The 19,542-nt window shown below is 44.5% G+C and overlaps 2 protein-coding genes and 1 pseudogene across 5 annotated transcripts in view; 1 reads left to right on the forward strand and 2 right to left on the reverse strand.

Annotated features, from left to right (window-relative positions):
- The window catches only part of NCAPD2 (non-SMC condensin I complex subunit D2), a 28,639-nt gene extending 24,734 nt beyond the window's left edge, over positions 1-3,905 (reverse strand). For 2 of the 4 annotated variants that reach the window (XM_075552169.1, XM_075552166.1), the window contains exons 1-2: positions 3,105-3,237; positions 2,098-2,247 (exon numbers count right to left, since the gene is read on the reverse strand). In XM_075552169.1, the coding sequence (XP_075408284.1) occupies positions 2,098-2,224 (127 nt within the window). In that variant the 5' untranslated portion in view covers positions 2,225-2,247; positions 3,105-3,237. Of the gene's footprint in view, positions 1-2,097; positions 2,248-3,104; positions 3,238-3,260 lie in introns of those variants that run through there. The other 2 variants (XM_075552167.1, XM_075552168.1) reach the window with 2 other exon arrangements.
- LOC142450351 (large ribosomal subunit protein mL51-like) lies at positions 3,560-5,380 on the forward strand. Its single transcript, XM_075552170.1, has 3 exons — positions 3,560-4,223; positions 4,308-4,418; positions 5,060-5,380. The coding sequence occupies exons 1-3, from the start codon at positions 4,145-4,147 to the stop codon at positions 5,254-5,256; spliced, it is 387 nt and encodes a 128-aa protein (XP_075408285.1). The 5' UTR covers positions 3,560-4,144; the 3' UTR covers positions 5,257-5,380.
- A 10,559-nt stretch (positions 5,381-15,939) lies between these two features.
- On the reverse strand, positions 15,940-16,761 carry LOC142451666 (peptidyl-prolyl cis-trans isomerase D pseudogene; annotated as a pseudogene).
- Positions 16,762-19,542: the final 2,781 nt, after the last annotated feature.

Here is a 19,542-nt window from a genome sequence, read left to right on the forward strand (position 1 = left end):
AGCAATCTTGTAGTTATACTTTCACAACATACTTGGAACTTTACTTTTTTATTGACACCTCCAATGGTATCACTCTCTTCCAATCAACTGAAATTATTGTATCAGCCCCTAACTAATCTCCTGCTTTTTGGTTGCTCTTTACTTACGCCGGCGCTCAGAGTCCTGGGGGCTTCGTGGTTATGCATTCCAAGTCCCACAGGTCAGCAGTTAGAAACCACCAGCTGCCCCACACAAGAAAAATGGGGGTTTCATCTCCTAAAATGAGTTACCATCACGGATACCCACAGGAGCAGGCAGTTCTACCCTGTCCTACAGGGTCACTACAGACTCGATGGCAGTGAATGAGTCGTCTGTGTTCACAGTAGACAGGCACACTTGTAAATTGTCAGACCACAATTTTCTGAGCTCAAAGTTCATTAAGCTCACTCATGCTGAAATTAAGTCCTTACTATGACCTCTGAGGCTCTAAATTGAGGCTTCTCGAGTTTGAGTGTGCATCCAAATTACCGAGGGAGTTTCTTAAAACACGGCTTTTTCTGATAGTAGTTCTGGTATGCGCTTTCTATTTCTGGCGAGTTCTCAGCTCTGGTTTGGGGAAGAATACAGTGATGTACACCGCCAGTGGGGCGCTGAGTCCAACCACCTTGGCATTTCCCCTTCTCAGAGCCTTTCACCAGCTTTCTGTCTCCCCGAAGTGTCTTTGCCCGAGAACCTGCAGAGCTAACATCCTCAAGGTCCAGGTTCAAATGTCACTTATCAGCAAGGCTTCTCAGATAACCAACACAAATGACACTCCTCCCCCCAGCACATCCTGTCTTACTTTGCATTACTCTTCTCCTTGGCACTGACGTGCTCCTGATTTACTTATTTGTGAGTGCCTTGTTGAGAGAGAGGACTTTGTCCATTTGGCTGTTTTGCTTAGTGCTGTACCCCCAGTGCCCAGACCACAATTTGTGTCCGGCCCATAGCAGATGGTCAGTCAACACTTACGCAAAGAATTAACTGATTTAACCTTGTATATTCATAGAACTTGCATTTAGACTTCTAAGCATCAAAATCTTCAGAGAAACAAGTCAAACTCAGAGGAGACCAAGAGATGGGTAGAACTCCCAAGACTGTGGCCCTTCAGCACCCTGTAGTTGAAAACTAAACAGTCTCATTGGTCAATTTTCAGCCAACAAATAGGTGCCTTGAGACTGAAATCTTCAACCTGTCATCAGTTGCTGAGCATGTCAACCGTTTATTCCATCCAAGGGCCCCAAGAGGCGATAAGCTAGAATCATCTCAACAAGCTTCAATTAGAACCAAGCCTCCCTTAAGGATAAACGTAGCTATTATGTCTGTCATTACAGATGAGGAAACTGAGGCACAGAGAGTGCAAGAACTTTGTCCAAGGTAGAGGTAGTAGCGCCAGGATCCAAATCAAGGCAATCTGGCTTCTTAATCTTTCCTCCAGCTACTTTTCCTAAGCAACCTGAAATGAAGACCATTCCCAACAAGCACAGCGACATCATCGGTCTTGTTGGCAATGGAGGAGTTATTCTTGCTCCCTGACAGGTTTTGGTGGATCAGAGCTGATTTGCAGCTCCCTGTGTCGTTTCTCCCATTGTTGAACACTCTTGCAAACAAGACATCCTGACGTCAGAAAAGTGTTTACCTGCAATTGGTCAAGCTCCAGACAACCTGAACAACCTCTATGAAATCCGTAAGGACTTAGTGTGGTGTACAGTACAGGGTAGAGAACAATCCAGGGGGCTACAAAAGCAGATACACACTTTATCCTGGATTAGGGGCTCTAGTTTTAATACTTTTATTTGCCAGAGGGGCACTCAATAATCCCCCCCTTAAAAAGGGGGCAACAGACCAAGTAAGTTTGGGAACCTGTGAACTCAACTTCCTTCTCCGCCCAGCCAAAGGGAAATCACATACATCAATATTATTTAACTTAATGAATTATCTCAAGGAAGGTAGTATTCTTCATAGCAGATAACTATGCACCATGTTCCTGGCCCTCGGTGAGCTTAATGGTGGAGAACAGTTAGGCAATGGGACTGTGGTTTTGACATGTGAGCCATGGTGACAGTTCTGTAGTCTTACCTTTCAGCTGTGATGCAAGATGTCTGACCGGCAGCACCTCTTGTACAACATACTGATTCACCCCTCCACTTTTCAACAGCTCCTCCAAAGATAAGGGAAGACGGAACTCACAGAGCTGCGGAGGCATCTTTGGCCCTCTGGCTCACAAGGCTGGAAAGCAAACAGCAGACATGTTGGGGGTCTATATCTAAGCACTGCCTTTTACCTGGCTTTATTATTTTCCCCACCTCCAATGTGTAAGGATGCTTTTCAGTCTCATAGAAAGCTAGTAACATTCTTCAAGGATGCGAGGCACAAGATCAACCCTAGATTAGAATCGAATACTAACTAGTTGGGACTCTCCGGCCTGGTCCCTTAACTTCCTGAGCCTCATCTGTAAAGTGGGATTACCAATCGGATTACGATACTGCTCTGGAGATCATATCAGTCAAGGAGCAAGACAGTGACTTAAGAACTGTAAAATGGCATAAATCAAACCAAACCCATTGTCCTCCAGCGGATCCTAACTTATAGGGATCCCATAGGATTAAGTAGAACCCATATATTATGTTTACAAGGCTGCAAACCTTTATCATAGCAGACTGCCACGTCTTTCTGCCGCTGAGTCTCTTGGTGGGGTCCAACTGAGAGCTTTAACTACTGTACCACCAGGGCTTGCATGTAAAGCAGCTCATCAATGTACAAAGTGATCAGTATATAGATTTCTCAACCAGCATGAGTTTCTAGGCTCCCCAATGGGGGAAGGTAATAAAACATCTTACTTGCTTATGCTGTGGCAGGCTGTTATGCTCCCTATTTCATATCTAACTTACCCCTCCCCAAACCTAAGCCCATGGAATGCATCGATGGACACAATAAACAGATGCAATGATTTGGGTTAAGAGTGGTTATTTTAGTAATTTGTCCAAATTACAAGATTGCGTTGGGGATCTGGTCTAACTTTCTATCACACAGGAACCCCCAACAAATCCCCGCTCCACCTTTCCGCCTCTCCGATTGCTTAATACCGAGTCTTACTGCCAATCCTCCGATTCTCAGCTGCCCACTGCCCGCTCCACACCTGAGTCGAGCCCCTCACCAACCGATCCTCCGACTCAGACGATCGGACCTACGTGCAAGGGGCCCGGGAGAACACACACACACTCGGACTGCACAATACTCACCAATCAGCGAGGAAGCTTTCTAGCGGGCAGAAAACTAACCAATGCCCTCCGGGCGGAAGCAAAAACCCGCCTTTCGATTCGGCGCCGAGCGAGCGAAGCCACAACTGGGAGTTTAAATATCAACGGCTATAAAAGGACCAATCGCAACGTTCACTGGAGAAACCGGCCAATCACAGCAGAGGAGGCTGAGCGACGGGCGCGCTGCCAAGGGGCGGGGCCTAGGGCCCAGCGCTGAGCCCGCCCCTCGGCTCCCCGGAGCTTCACCTCCGGCCGCGCCACGCGGCCTTCAGAGTTGACTCTCCTCCGGGCGGGGCGCGGGAAGTGGACACTGCTAGGGTCCCAGAACAGTGGCCCACTCAGGGCCCCCCCCTGCAGGGAAGGAGGCAAATCGAGGCTGAGTTCAAAGGCTTGGGCGCTAATCCAATTTCCTTCTGCGTTATGTCCGACCGAGTTTCACGTTTCTGCTTCTAAAATGGGCTAAGAACAGAGTTGACGCCCGAAGACGATTAGGCGGCTCCGAGGAGAAGACTGCGTCCTTGAACACCCCGAAGCTCTAGGCTCCAGGACTCCGCTTTCCCTCACACTTAAGGCCCAAGAAACCAGCAACGGGCGACCTCGCCGCCAAGCGCCGGCGGGCGGGGCGGCCGGAAGTGCTCGGGCAAGGGAGGCGTGCCGAGCGTTCGCGCGCCGGAAGCTGGTGGAGGGGGCGGGCCCTGCGCCCGGTGCTTTCTGGGAAAGCCAGGCTCACGATGGCTGCCTCTGCTCCCTGCCGGGAGTCAGGTCAGCCGTGACACGCTTCTCCTCCTTGTCTGAAGCCTGGAGGAATTCGCCCGGTCCTACCGTTTGCAGCCGTGCAGTGTGTCCTTGTAGGACAGACGAGAGCAATGGCAGGCGCGCTCCCTTGGGGATTAGGCAGGAGCCTTTGGGGCTGGGTGCCCTTAGCCTGCAGAACCTTTTCTCTGGGTAAGTAGCTGATGGAGAAAGACGTCCCAAGAACCGCTTTCGCTAGGTGTCTCAGACTCATTCTTTCCCCCTCCGCTTCCTTAGGCGTTCCAGGATTGTCCCGCGTAAGAGTCACCCTCCCACCCCCTAAAGTCGTCGATCGTTGGAATGAGAGGAGGGCCTTGTTCGGGGTGTATGATAACATTGGGATCCTGGGTAAGACTTGACCCCCCCTATGGAACTCACAGTGGCTATTACGCCATCGCGACTCATTTTTTTTCTAACCCATCCCCCCCGCCCCCGCGCCCGTTTAGTTAATACGGGAACCCAGGTGGTATAGTGGCTACCAGGTACACTGCTAACTAGGTTCAAAACCACCAGCCACTCCTCCGGACAAAGAGGAGGCTTTCTAATCCCTAAAGAGTTACAGTGTTGGAGGCTCACAGGGACAGTTCTGTCCTGCTTTCCAGGGTCCGCTGAGTCGGAATGGATTCGGTGGCAGTGAGTTTGGGGTATTTGCGTGTGTGTTGTAGATAATGATGCTATATTCAACAGTAAGAACAAACAGGTATGTTTACGTTCTCGGTCTTCTGCGCTATTTTGAATGCTGAAGTGTTTAATCCAATAGCCCTTTCACTTAGCAAATGAAGAAACCAAAGGACAGATTTAAGTGACTTTTTTTACCCTCAAAGCTAGTAAATGGCAGTGTCAGAACCTGAACCCCAAGCCGTCTGACTCAGAGTCTTCCCTGGACTCTGTCTTAGTACTAAGGAAGGTACAACTGCCTATTAAAGTTTAGCTGGGCCAGGCTGTGTTCTCTTGTCTTGGAACTAATATGCTCTCCCACAATTACACAGGTGACTTTGAGAAACACCCCAAAGAACTGATCAAGGGCCCCAGATGGCTTCGAGGTTGGAAGGGGAATGAATTGCAACGTTGTATCAGAAAGAGGAAAATGGTTGGGAATCGAATGTACCTTGATGACCTGCACAAGCTTAACAAACGCATCCGTTACCTTTACAAACATTTTAATCGGCACGGAAAATACCGGTAGAAGAGAAAACGGAACTATGGAAGTGTACATTTCTATCACCTTGAATAAGGCAATAGTACATTTCTTTATGAAGGAAGAAAGGTGTGTGTTTTCTGCAATAAAAGGGGTTTTGTTTGAAATCTCATATCCACAAACATTTCTAGTAGATGTTGCGTGTACTTAATTCAAGGAACCCTGGTGGCACTGGGGGTTAAATGTTGGCAGTTCAACCTAATCCCTGAGAGAAAGACGGGACTGCTATAGAGAGTCTCTAGGATATACTGAAAGTGGCAATTAAAACAAATCATTTTATTAGGGGCTTATACAACTCTTATAACAATCCATACTTCCATCCATTCTGTCAAGCACATTTGTTAGAGAGTGGCAATTTTTTATTACCCTGCAATTTTGTTTGTGAGATCCAGCCTCACATCTGGATGGGTCCTAAGGGACGGTTGTGGAATTGAAGGGAAGAAATTGAGAAACAGACACAAGTTTGGGGGTGCTCGCCGCCTCCTCCATGGCTTCAGGAGCCAGGTCCACGTAGAGAGAGGTAATGTATTCCCAACATCAACTAACATGTTATCGGGGCAGGCAAGTCCCCCGCCCCTAATTACAGGTTACCTTATACCATATATACTCGAGTGTAAGCCGAGTTTCAGCACATTTTTATATGCAGATTTTGTGGTAAAATTAGGTGCCTTGGCTGATAATTCAGGTCGGCTTATACTCGAGTGTATATAGTATCCTTAGCCTGGAGGTCCTGGATTTCATTGGAGGAATAACCAACAGCAGTGCGGGGGCAGGGATAGGGGAGTGACTGTCCCCTGAGCCAGGAGAGCAATAGCACATGGCTGCTCCTATACCTGAATCTTTTGGCCTGATAGCAATCAGCCCTGTGCTTGTAAGAGGTAACTTTAAGGCGCCACTATTATGGGAAGATATTGTGGGCAACAATATTAATTTTGAGAATGTGATTGGGACTCATCTCTAACTCAAAAGTGTGAAGACCTCACTCCGTCTAGAATCCTGGCCTGCCAGGCTTCTTAAAATATCAAAATAAAAAATTCATCCGCATACACTCTTCCCGTTCCTCAGTTTCCCACACTTGTTAAGTTAAATCTGTTTCTGAACGCCCCTTCGTAATGGAATGGAATGCAGTAGACGAATGCAACTGTATTCTTGCACTACATTTTGGAGCTGGTAACAAGGAAAACAGTATAAAATATCTCCCCTCATGTGCTTCCTAGTTAGGAATATAAAAGTTATATCCTCACATATATACTTTACTATGGCAACAGATAGCCTATGAAGAGTATAGGTGGATGACTCCTAAACCTGACTGGGCAGCAGTTTGCCACTTGAAAGACTGGTCCTAACCCCCAAAGATTGATTCAGGTAGCTGGACTGACTCTTGAGCAGTGGTTTTGAAAAAAAACACAAAAAAACACAAAATGAAATTTTAAAATTATGGTATGCAGATGCAAGGTTTTCACAGCTATGTGTATTTTATAACATCAGAGGCAGCCATTATTACAGATTTCTTGTAATCTTTCTGTATGTTCATGTGCAAGGGCCTCTGATGACATAAGCATTGGGTTAACTGCAAGATTGGTACAAACCCTCCTGGTTCCTTGGGGGAGAGATGAGCTATTATCTCATCCCCCTACACGCACATGCGCACACACACACACACACACACACACACATACTACCCACTCCCTCCCTGGCCTGTAGTGCTTTTCATCCTACTTCATCCCATTAGGACAGGTTAGTTGGGTCTGAGAGTACATAGCTTCCACCCCAAAGATTTTCTTTTTATCAACTTGGTCAAAAAAAAGACCCTGTAAGGTCCAGTATGTCATTTTCTACATGCATTGCCTTCATTGAAGGTCCCTGAGTGGTACAATTCAGTTGTACTTGGATACCAATCTACCCAGTATCACCATGAAAGAGCGGCGATCTACCCAGCACCACCGTGAAAGAACGGTCTGGGGATCTGCTTCCACAAAGATTACAAATAAACCCAGTAGTAATTCCATCCACCTGTGGACAGTTGATTGTCCACAATGGGTCAGAGTCCATTAAGTAAGTCTCTTTAATAACTGATGCTGGCAAAGTTGGATGTCCATACCTCACACCGTATACAAAAATTAACTCAATGTGATGTAGCTCTAAATGTCAAATCTAAAACTAAAGTTCATAGGAGAAAGTAGACATATGTAGACTTGTAAAGAGCAGTCTAGGTAATCTAGACTATGCACTACATAGCTAGGCCTTAGTAAAAATTAATTCTTTATTAAATCTATGATGATTGTGATGATTAACCATTAGATGCAACTCAAAATGACAATTTGATATCTCTGGTTATAATGGCAGTGATTAAAAAACAAAAATAAATGCTGGTGAGACTTGGGAAATTGGAAGTCATACACTGCTGGTGGGACTGCAAAACAGTACATTCACTATTGGAAACAATAAGATGCCGATTTCCCTTGTATATCCTAAAAAAGGAAGGACTGTGACATGATTAGCTGATTAGACACATTCACATCCATGTGCATTGCAGCAACATTCACAATGGCAAAAAAAGATGAAAGCAACCTAAATATGGGCTGAATGGATAAACAGTTTGTAGTGCATACATTCAATGAGATATTACACAAATAATAAGTTCATGGTACATCTTAAATCACGGCTGAATTTGGAGGAATTTTGTTGAGTGGAATAAGTCAATTACAAAGGAACATGTGAGACCGCCACTGTAAAAAGTCAAGGGTAGACTTAACATGCAGAAAGAAACAAGTCTAGAAAAAAATGATTAGGGCAAAGACTGTACAGATGTGCTTTATACAATTGATGTATGTATATATATGAACTGTGAAAAGAATTGTATGAGCCCCAATAAATTGTTAAAATTAAAAAAAAAAGAAACAAGTCTGGTTCCCGGGAAGGAAAGAGAGAATCACTAACTGATACACAGAGGTTGATCATTATAGGGAGGGGAGGGCAATACACCGAATGGGAGAAGTTAGTACAATGCTACCCAGGTTCAAGAAGGTCGGCGGTGTGCAAGAACAAAGTAACCACAGTAAGTGCTGTTAACATACACAATCCTGCAGGGCTGTGAGTAGATAGGTACATCTGTATGTTACGGTGAGGGAGGTCATTTGGGAGTGCACCCACGCACATATGTGTCGCTGCAAAATCAGGAACGTTTAGTAAAGAAACATCAAAATGAAATGGTTGTTTCTCAACATAGTCCCCATAGAGGTCTCTCCACTTCTGAAGGTGTTTCCATCTCTAATCTGTCCCAGAGAATTCTGTACTCTAAAGTCTATGCTAGGTGAAAACAGTTTGGGCATCCTTGAGGGACTCAAATAGGTTCCTTTTAAGTGTTCTTTGAGTTTGGGAACCAAAAGCGTCTCTAAAGGCAGGATCAGGGTTACAAGGTAGATGAAGTAAGGTTTCCCAGTGAAATTCTCATACAAGAGCCTGTGCTACCCTGGAAGATTGAGTAGGTGCATTGTCGTGAAGGGGGAAAAATTACTCAGTGAAATGTTTCTGGTCTTTTCCTCACTGGTGCAGTTTTCAATTTTCTTAAAACTTCATACTAAGCCCTGTGATTGTCCTGGGTCCTCTGAAAAAGCATCTGTCAAGATTCTCCCTTTGGAAGCCCCTCAAAATTGTTGCCATACCCTTCTTAGCTGACCTCTCTGTCACGAATGAACTGGCCCAGTGGTTCCCCTTAGTAGCTGCAGTTTTGACTGGACCTTTTTTATGTGTGTGTGAGATATTCTAAGAAGACTAAGAAGTGCATTCCTGAGAGAACTTGTCTGCAACCATCCATGATCATAATTACATGTTTAAAAACATTTTGGGATCATCTATGAACAGAAGCCTTAGCAATGCTTTTTTACTTACTGTGTATATGGGTATAACTTTTAAAAAATCAAACTCATTGCCAATGAGTCATTGCCAACTCATAGCAACCCTATAGGACAGGGTAGACCTGCCCCTGTGAGTTTTGGAGACTAACATTTTTTTTTGAAACTAACTTCATGGTAAGAGAAAGCTTTGTCTTTCTCCCAAGGAGCTGCTGGTGATTTCAAACTGCTGACCTTGCAGTTAGCAAGTAACTGGTACACCACCAGGGCTCTGGACTTTTGTGGGTATGGTTATAGATATTTATAGATATTTGTGAATGCAGAGTGTATACTTATATGAAGGAGCTTCAATAAGTTTGTGGAAAATTTTATTATCATTCAATTCCATTTCTCCATAAAAAAAAACACAACAACCCTCAGATATTTAAAAGTGTACATGGGGGCCAGAGTTAAATAAATTACTTAGACATTGAGACTAAACTACTGGACCTGAAGACTACAACCTCATAGCTATAGTGTTATACATCCTAGTCTAAAGCGATGACTTGGTAAAGTGAGTTACATGTGGGGCTGCTACCTGCGAGGTTGGCAGTTCGAAACTACCAGCTGTTCTGCAGTAGAACGATAAAGCTTTTTGCTAGGGTCAAGATGTATAGTCTTGGGAACCAAAAGGGGCAGTTGTACTCTGTTGTAGAGTCACTGTGAGTCAGACTTGATAGCAAAGGGAGAGAGGGAGACATCAGGTCTGAGGGGTAGTATCTGGGGGTCTTAAAAGCTTGCCAACAACAACAACAAAAAGCCAGTGGCCATTTAAGAAACAACTATTGGTCTCTTCTGACAAGTAAATAAAACAAAAAACTCAAGGGCGCAATTAATCCAAAGGACTAATGGTCCCTATGAGCTACAGTCTCCTCTACCTGAGATCAGAACTAGATGGTGTCTGGTTACCACTACTACCCAGGATGTCTGGGTTCCCAATAGAAGGTCTCAGTTAAGGTGGGTAGGAAATGTAAACCAAAATTCAAACAAATCATAATGAAGATGGAGAGTCTGGAGGAAGCCCGAGACTGGTCCACTGACAACCTTCTAACCGGGAGCTGGAGACACTCCCAGAGGCCACCCCCTCGACCACGCGGTAGACAGGGCTGTAAAATCAGCAATAACATCCGTGAAGAATGTGCTTCTTAGAACAATCATGTGAAACCAAAAGGGCAATGTGGCAGTTACATAATCTACTGTCAACTTGAGTGAAGGGGTGGAGTCTAGCCTGTCAATCAGGTCATAGCCAATCAGGCCTTGGTTTGGGCATGGCCTTTTGAAGAGTCTGGAACTCCTGTCTTCCTTCCTGGAGGGGGGACACACACTCTCCCTGCCAGATGCCAGGTGAAGCCAGCCCCTAACACACCATCATGGGTCCAGTAGGTGCAATTGTACAGCAATAATAAGATTATAGTAAAGTCATAGAAAGCATGAGAGAGAGAAATGAGAAATAATGGGGTCAGACACATTTCATGGTAGCAGTGTTCACTTCAGCCCCGCATGGAGGTCCACGTGGAGAGAGAGAGAGATTTATTGCTAACCAAGGCTTTTATATTCTCTGGGAATATGCAAGCCCCCTAATTCCAGGTAAAGGCATATGTCACAGGAAGGGGTTGTGCTATAGGTAATGCAGTAATGGGAAGGGGTGATCTAGGGGTATCCACATGATAGGAAGAGGAATAGGAAGAGGAGGGATTGGGTATATATGTGGCAAGATGGGCGGATCCTAGCTACAGGATGGCAGCCTTGACCTGTTCCCTGGCTCAACTGATAGAGACCATTATCAGTAGGGTGTGAACTCCACCTACAGGAACCAAATCATGACTGCAGGCCTGTCCATTGTCCTTAACAACAGGGAGTAGGGGCTACTGCAGTCTGGCAACTGATCACCCTCAGGGAGGATGCCTGTAAGCATCTGACCTCCCCCCACAGCCAGACATTCCTGTTGACAAGCCACATAAAGATACCCTGGAGCCAGAGCCCTCGAGCTGGAGAAGCCATGTGGAGACCCCTGCCAGCGCTGAGATGCTTCCACCACCACTGGCTCCACAAGACTTTCCACCCACTGGCCTGTGATCTCCCTGCATTTGGCGTCATTGCATGTGCTGCCTGAGTCTGAAGAGGAATTTACAGACTGGTATCAGACATATGGACTAATATCAGACTTATGGACTTGATCTGGACTGGGCTGAGATGTTTTCTTAATTTACAATTACTCTTTAGATGAAGCTCTTCCTTATACACATACCAGTGTCTGCACATTTGTTTCTCTAGTCAACCCGGACTAACACAGGCAACGTTTGCCAAAACCACAGATGAGAAGGCAGAGGGGAACTGAATGAATGGGAGATCAAATGAAGGGGGATGAGGAACTCTGGGAGGAAATGGAAGAATGTTGACACAAATGTGGGGATTATAACCAACGTCAGGGGGCGATTTATGTGTTAATTATTGGTTAGAAAATGAATTTGCTATGTCAACTTTTACTTAAAGCACAATAAAATCTAAAAAACGGAAAAGGAAAAGATGGCCAAGAAAAACCTGCGCGGTCGTTCTGTTCCGTCACATGGGGCTGCATTGAGTCAGAATCAGCTAAGGGTTATTCTAAATTGTCTTCCTGGTTCCTATGTTTGCCAAAGCACATCTTTAAGTAGTCTACTTAGAAAGAAAGTTAAGATTCTTGACACCTTACATATCTGAGAAATGTCTTCTGCCCTTATCCTTTACTGATAATGTGTCCCGTATAGAATTCCAGGTTAATAACTTTTCTTCTTGCCTTATTGCCTTCTCTCTTCTGATATTATGCTGAAAAGTCAGATGCCATTCAGATTCTCATTCTCTCTTTTAATTCTCTCTTTCTGAAAGCTTTTAGGATCTTCTCTTTCTCATCAATAGACTGAGCCATTACAAAGATGTGTCTTGATGTGATTCATTTTCTCTCACTGTGCAGGGAACCTAGTGTACTTTTAAAAAAGGAGTGATTCACTCCAGAGGAAAATTCTTTTATTTATTTGAAAACCAGTCTGATGTACACACACTTCCTCTTCCTCTCTCACCATCATTTTCTCTAATTAGAACTCCTTTAGTCACACATGGGACTATATAGTGTGAGGATCTAATTTTCTTTCTTATTTCCTCTTATCTGTATTTCTATTAAGTAGTCCTGCTGGCTCATTGGGCTGCTAGCCACAAGGTCAGAGGTTTGAAACCACCAACTGCTCCTCCAGAGAGAGTTGAGGCTTTCTACTCACTTAGAGAGTGATCGTGTCGGAAACCCACAGGAGCAGTTCTGCCCCAGCCTAGAGGGTCGCTGTGAGCGCCAACGAACTTGCAGTGAGTTTGAGCATTTGGATATTTCTGTTGGCTCTTGCTTCTGGCACCTTATCGCTTATTGTTTTCATTTCTTGACCACAAATTCATGTGTCTTGGCACTGCATCTGTGGAAATTTCCTAAGGTCCAGACTGAGGATGAGTTCACCCAGAACGATTTTCTTTGCTTGTGTCCTATGCTGGTGGCAGTGTTGACCCCGAGCCACATTCAATTCTTGTCGTTTCCTTTTTAGGATCAACAAGGAATTCAGGCAGAAAAACCACAGGATTAGCTTATGGTTATACATTCTTTGCAAGAATTAAAAAAACAAAATTCTCTTGTAGGCATTTAGGCTTCAGATGAGTTCTTTTCTCTGCAGGCCTGTGGGGGTGATGTAGATGCTAGCACTTTTGTTGGTTGTTGTTATTAATCCATTTATTTATTTATGATGCTAGCATGCTTTTAATCTACTCTTATTTGAGAATGTAGCCCTTTGGAGTCTCAGCTGCATAGTGTGAGCCTTTCATCAGATTTCCAACTTAGGACAGGCCCTGGACTTTCTCCTCTGTGCCACAGAGGCGCTCAGCTCAAATCCAAAGAGTCAGCAAATTCAATGTGTTAGCAGGGGGTGTTTCTGCCACAGGCAAAAGGGGCTTTCGTGCTCAGCTTAGACACCAGCTCTCACTTCAGTTGTATCATTATATAGTCTTTACTTTCTTGGCAACTTATGAATACATTTAAAAATGCTTTGAAACAACCCAGAATAGCTAAGACAATTTCAAGAAGAACAGAGGGGTAGGACTCCCTTCCCCATGTTACCACTTACTCTATATTGCTACAGTAATCCAGACAATCTAGCACTGGCAGAAGGATGAATGTAGGGAAATAGGACGAAATAGAAGCCTGAATAAAGGTTCAAAAGCAACAGAGAAGGAGTCTTTTAACAAACAGCACTGGTGCAATTAGACATTAATGTAGATACTACCCACCTTGTGATGCATGTAACTACTGAATATGCATGTCTCATGCTACCTATAAATGTCCCAAGATAGTAAAGTTTCTCTCTCTCTTCTCCCAGTTCCATGTGGACCATCAAGAGGGGCTGAGGTGAGCATGCGACCATACATGTGTCTGTCTCCTTTACTGTACTCGCCTATCTTTCCTATACTCTTTGACTTTACAATAATCTTTATATGTTATCACCATACAATTGCACCATCTGGCCCTTTGGTTGTTGGAGGCTGGCTTCCTCTGACATATATGAAAAACATAAAACTTTTAGAAAATAGCAGAAAAACATCCAGAGTTCTTAGACTGGACACCCAAAGTACAGCCCGTAAAAGGACAATTGATAAATTAGACCTTATCAAAATTTATAACTTCTTGTGTTAGTCTGGGTAGACTAGAGAAACAAATCCAGGGAGACTCATATATGTATAGGAAAGAGCTTTATTTAGGAAAGAGTATATATTAAGGAAACATCCCAGCAAAAAGTAAATAAATAAAAAGAAAGAAAACATCCCAGCCCAATCCAGATCAAGTCCATAAGTCCGATATTAGCCCATATGTCTGATACCAGTCTGTAAATGCCTCTTCAGACTCAAGCAGCACATGCAATGATGCCGAATGCAGGAAGATCACAGGCTGGTGGGTGGAAATCCTGTGGGTCCAGTGGCAGTGGAAGCATCTCCAGGGCTTTGGTTGCCATCAGCGTGGCTCCATGTGGCTTGTCAACAGGAAAGTGAAGCAGAGAGAGTGTGTGCCCCACCTCCAGGGAGGAAGAGAAGTCCCAGAATCCTCTTGAGAAGGCCACACCCGCAAGGAAGGATCACCAGGCTGTGACCTGGTTGACCGGCTAGACAACCCCTTCATTCTTATCAAGTTGACGTGAAATCGTGTAACGACCATGAAAGACCCGTGAAGAGGGTCAAAAAGAGAAGGACTAAAACCACAAACCATGTAATTGACCAAGAACTTCTATTTAGACTAGTCAAGGAACTCTCTAGACTCCAAAGTTTAAAAAATAAAATTCATCTAGAAAATGGGCAAAAGCCGTGAACAGGCATTTCACCAAAGAGGATGCACAAATTAAAAACAAATACACAAAAATATGTCAACCTCACTAGCCATTGGAGAAATGAAATTTAAATGCACAATCTCCATCACAACGATTAAGGTAACAGAGTTAGGCACTTGCAATATTGGATTTTCATCTGCAGAAGAATGAAACAGGACCTATGAAAAAACAGGGACCAACTTCAGGGCCCTATTATAGGGCAGAGGCATACTGTTAAGCATCACAAAGGAAAGCATGCACAGTCAAAGACAAAATAGATGCCTGGGACCTACAAAAAATGAGACACCTGTGTGCACCAGAAACTTTCATCAAAAGAGTTTATAAGAAAGCCCAAACCCAGGGTCCCCACTTGGATGAAGCCTCTGGTGAACCCCTCTGACCATTGAGCAGGAATGTGAAGAGCCTTGTTGTCCAACAGAGGGCGGTGGAAACTGTACTCGGCAGATGCAGGCAGGCTAAAATTTAACACCTTATCACTTATTCTCCCTTTTGACCAATCTTAAATCTGGTCTAGTTTGTATTATCCTTTCAACTGAGGTTTTTCTATATTTTATTTTGTTATATATTTTTTTCTTTTTGTGTTTTTTTCTCTATATTAAATCCAGGATAGGTAAATCTAGAGAGACAGTAACTGGATGAATAGTTTCTTGGCGTTATGGCCAGGGAGGGAGAGGCTCATGGGACGGGGAGGTCATGTAACAAATACAAGAAAGAAGGGGATGTTCTAAAATTGATTGCAGTGATGACTGTACAACTGCTTTTAAGATGTTTATAAACTACTCAAAAAAGAGTTAAGAAAAGAGTAAATAAAAGAACCCACAGACGGGGGATGGTGGGAGGAAATCTTTGGCAACAATCCAACAGACAAAGGATTAATCTCTAAAATCTCTAGGAAACTGCAATATCTCAGTAGAGGACATACACAAACAGTTCAACAAAAATGACCTCCAAATGGCTAACAAACAAAAGAAGAAAATGCTCGGAGATCTGGAGCCACCTGGAGATGCAAATCAAAACCACAGTGAGGCCACAGTTTCAAAAGACAGCAAACACCAAATGGTGGAGAGGGTGCTCAGGGATTGGAATCCTCATCCAGTGTTGATCCAGAAACTCCAAACTCCCTGCCAGCAAGTTGACCCCGAGCACAGCAACCCTATGGAACAGAGTAGCACTGCCCCCAGAGAGTCTCCGAGAATGTAACTCTCTTTCTTTCTCTTCTTTTGTGACATTGGTTTATTAAGGGGCCTTACCAGTATTCCTAAACAATAAACAATGGGAAACCAGAGGGTACAAAGAAACACATTATGGATAGTCAGACAAAGACACCCTTCATTCTGCTTATTGGTTTTATAAAGCCAATGCATAATACTTACGTTCAATTCAATTTCTTATTAAACAAACATTTTTGCATAAGCTGCATTCTCCTTATCTTTCTGGGCCTTTATCTTTTGCTTGACTTTCAGTGATTCTGCCTGGAGAGCTTCATCTTCGGGGGGTATCTCCTGAGCTTTCTTGGGATCAGTTAGTGCTGGATCATAGTCTTTTAAGCATTGCCACCCTTGAGCTCTGAGATACAGTCCTTTGGTATTTGCTGGATCTAGTTTAAGAGCCTCCAAACAGCTGTCAAGTGCTCCCTGCAAATCGGGCATCTTTAGTTTACAAGCTCCAATATTTAGCACACAGCTTAAAGCTGTAGCCTATAGCTTGGCTCCATCATCTTTCTCAATAACAAAACCTGAACCTTCTACCTTAAAACGTTTGCATACTTCTTTAGGGCCATCTCCCAGTTCTGGGGGTTTTAAAAAAACATTTCCAGTGGTTTGGTTTTTTTTAAGCCTGTTACCAATAAAATTTATCTATATCCTTTGAATCTATCTCAGCATCCTCAGGAAAATCCAGATGACTGTCACCAGAGCCATTTTGGAGACTATTCCCCAATCTTCCTCTTCTTTCAATTCTCCGCATTCTGCAACAACGCAGCATGTGTTTCCCCTTCCACTTCTATATTTTTATTTTCCAGTAGCCTTGTCACACCCAATCCTTTAATAACTCGGCCAAATACCACACATTTACCGTCTAAATGGAGAGCTTTGTTAAATAACTGGGAACCATTTGTACTGGGTCCTGCATATATTGGACCATTGTGCTGCTGCTTTAGCTAGTTCTCTGCTTCAACCTGTGTACCACACTACCTGTGAGGCAAGCCAACCCATGGCTTATGTTGCTAGAGCTTGAAGCTCCTTCAAAACCTGCTTCCCATGCTGCTCATCCACACATCTCTTGAGCTTGAGGCTGGTGATCCTGTTGCCGTGCACTGCTTGAGTTTGAGATCCCATCTGGGCCTGCTTCAATAAGCTCTGGAGCTACTGGCTGTTGCTGACCCACCCTGCTGCTTGCCGCCTGTGGACAGACTCTGCTGTCTGCTTCTTTGACCTTGGACCCAGGATTCCAGGAGTTGAAGGACTTCCAATATATTAACTATTCCATGAAAGTGAGTTGAACTGAACCCTCTGTACTGCTGTGTAGACTAATTAGCTGTTATATTACTTCTCATTATTATATTCTTAAAAAAATCTTTTTATTGGGGCTCATAAGGCTCTTATACATCAATTGAGCAAAGCACCCTTATACATTCGTTGCACTCGTCATTCTCATAATTCACCTTCCACTTGGGTTCCTGGAATCAGCTCGGTTTCCCTTTTTCCCCCATCCCCCTCCCTCCCCGATACCACCCCTGGTCCCTTGATAGTTTATAAATAATTATTATATCTTATCTTACACTCCCCGGCGTCTCCCCTCACTCGCCTCCCCATTGCCCATCTCCCAGAGAGGAGGTTACACATAGATCTCCGAGATCGGTTCTCCCTTTCTACACCCCCTTCCCTCCTGGTGTCGCCACTCCTTCCGCTGGTGTTGAGGGGTTCGTCTGTCCTAGGGGCTCATACAACTCTTATCATAGTCCATACATATACATACATCAATTGTATAAAGCACATCCATACATTCCCTGCCCCAATCATTCTCAAAGCATTTGCTCTCCACTTAAGCCCTTTGCATCAGGTCCTCTTTTTTTTTTCCCTCCCTCCCCGCTCCCCTCTCATTATTATATTCTTATATAGGTTTATAAACTATAGGTTATATACACACATATAAACCTATACATATTTATAGGTTGGTATTTATATCCATATACATGTGTGGATAGGTTTATACATATAATCATAAGTGTCCTGGTTTCCTTTCTCTAGAGAACCCTGCCTAACACAAGGGGCACCCTTGGTGATATGGATTGGCCCACTAGTAGCAACAATAGACTGAACCGTGTTAGTGATTGTGAGGATGATAGGACTGGGTGACATTTTGGTCTTTAAGTTGGCAGGAATTAGGGTCAACCAGACAACAGCTGTCTACCTTTCTATCTCAGCTCTCAGTAGCTAATTGCAGTGGGTAGTTTGAAGCTCACCACGTTACTCTTCAGGGGAAAGATGTGCCAGTCTGCTCCCCAAAAGGTTCCCCTTGGAAACTCCATGCAGTTCCATCCATGCTGTCCTACAAGGTTGCTATGAGTAGGAATTGACTCCATAGCTATTTGTTTGTTTGTTTATCTGTCTATCTAGAACAGCAGTTCTCAACCCCTGGGTCGCTACTCCTTTGGGGCTCCAGCGACCTTTTCACAGGGGTCGCCTGACTCATAACAGTAGTAAAACGACAGTGATGAAGTAGCAACGAAACTCATTTGATGATTGGGGGTCACCGCCATATGAGGAACTCTATTAAAGGGTCACGGCATGAGGAAGGTTGAGAACCACTGCTCTAGAAGAAGCTGTAGTGGCTCAGCAGTTAAGCTCTTGGCTGTGGACTAAGCTCTCGGTGGCTTGAGTCCACTTCTGTAAAGGCTGGGGCTGCTTACTCTGCCCTAGCGGTCACTAGGGGTTGGAATGGCCCCACGGCAGTGGTTTGGTTCTTTTGGATTTATATGTCCACACGTCTGTAGATCTCAAGAGTACTATGCTTGGGAAAATCAAGTTAGGAGCGGGGATCGGGAGCATGCTTGTCTTGAGAAGACAAATGCACGCTTGTTAATAGAAACAAGGGGAGGACCAACTTCCTAGTGGGGAAAATGACCGAGGAGACTTGTTTGTTTTCATTTTATTGGGGCCTCATGCTACTCTTGTCACAACCCACACATGTACACATGTTGCCTTCCTTCTTTTCTAGACCTTTACTTTCTATCGAGCCCTTGGGATCAGCTCTTTTATGCCCCTCACCCCCAGAGCCCCTCCCTTGATAGACTGTACAATGTTATTGTTTTCATATCACACCGACCGCTGTCTCCCTTCCCCCATGGTTTCTGTAGTTCTTCCCCCTGGAGAGGGGTGGATGGTTATGTGTTGATCATTGAGATCGCTTCCCCCTTCTCCCTCCCTCTTCCCCTTTCCCCCCTACCCTTCTGGTATCACTATTCCCACTCCTGTTCCTGGAATCTGTGTGTCGTGAGCTCCCATCTCTTATCTGTACCTGTGTACATGTTCCGGTCTAGTCTGTACTGAGAAGCAGCACTGGGGTCATGGTAGTGGGGTGTGAGGAAGTCTCAAGGAACCAGAGGAATATAGTATTTTATCAATGTTTTATTGCACCCTGGTGACTCATCCCTTCCCTGTGGCCCCTCTGTGGGGAGATTGTTCCACTGTCTACTAGATGGACTTTGGATCACTGCCCCAACCCCCATCATTCTCAAAAGACTAACAATACTTTTACGGACTCCCACGTGAGAGTATGTCTGGCTCTATGCTCCTAATAAGGCACCTTGGTCCGAGTCTCTGTGCACCCCTGGGGACCCCTGCCATGTGCTATAGAGCACTAGGACATTAAACCCTGGATCGCCAAGGCATACAACACGCTCCAAAGGCCATACAAGAGAGATACAATGTGGAAACCCCACTAGGTGAATTAGGCTCTACATCAAACATACCTGTAACCCGAGGGCTTAAGAC

The sequence above is a fragment of the Tenrec ecaudatus genome, chromosome 6 (assembly GCF_050624435.1).
Source record: "Tenrec ecaudatus isolate mTenEca1 chromosome 6, mTenEca1.hap1, whole genome shotgun sequence".
NCBI lineage: Eukaryota > Metazoa > Chordata > Mammalia > Afrosoricida > Tenrecidae > Tenrec > Tenrec ecaudatus.

What these genes read in the sequence shown, in the direction of transcription:
- LOC142450351 (XM_075552170.1), top strand. Translation starts at nt 4,145, where the DNA reads ATGGCAGGCGCGCTCCCTTGGGGATTAGGCAGGAGCCTTTGGGGCTGG. An exon ending in CTGCAGAACCTTTTCTCTGG is followed by an intron (nt 4,224 to 4,307) that starts GTAAGTAGCTGA and finishes CCGCTTCCTTAG; the next exon opens with GCGTTCCAGGATTGTCCCGC. An exon ending in TGATAACATTGGGATCCTGG is followed by an intron (nt 4,419 to 5,059) that starts GTAAGACTTGAC and finishes ACAATTACACAG; the next exon opens with GTGACTTTGAGAAACACCCC.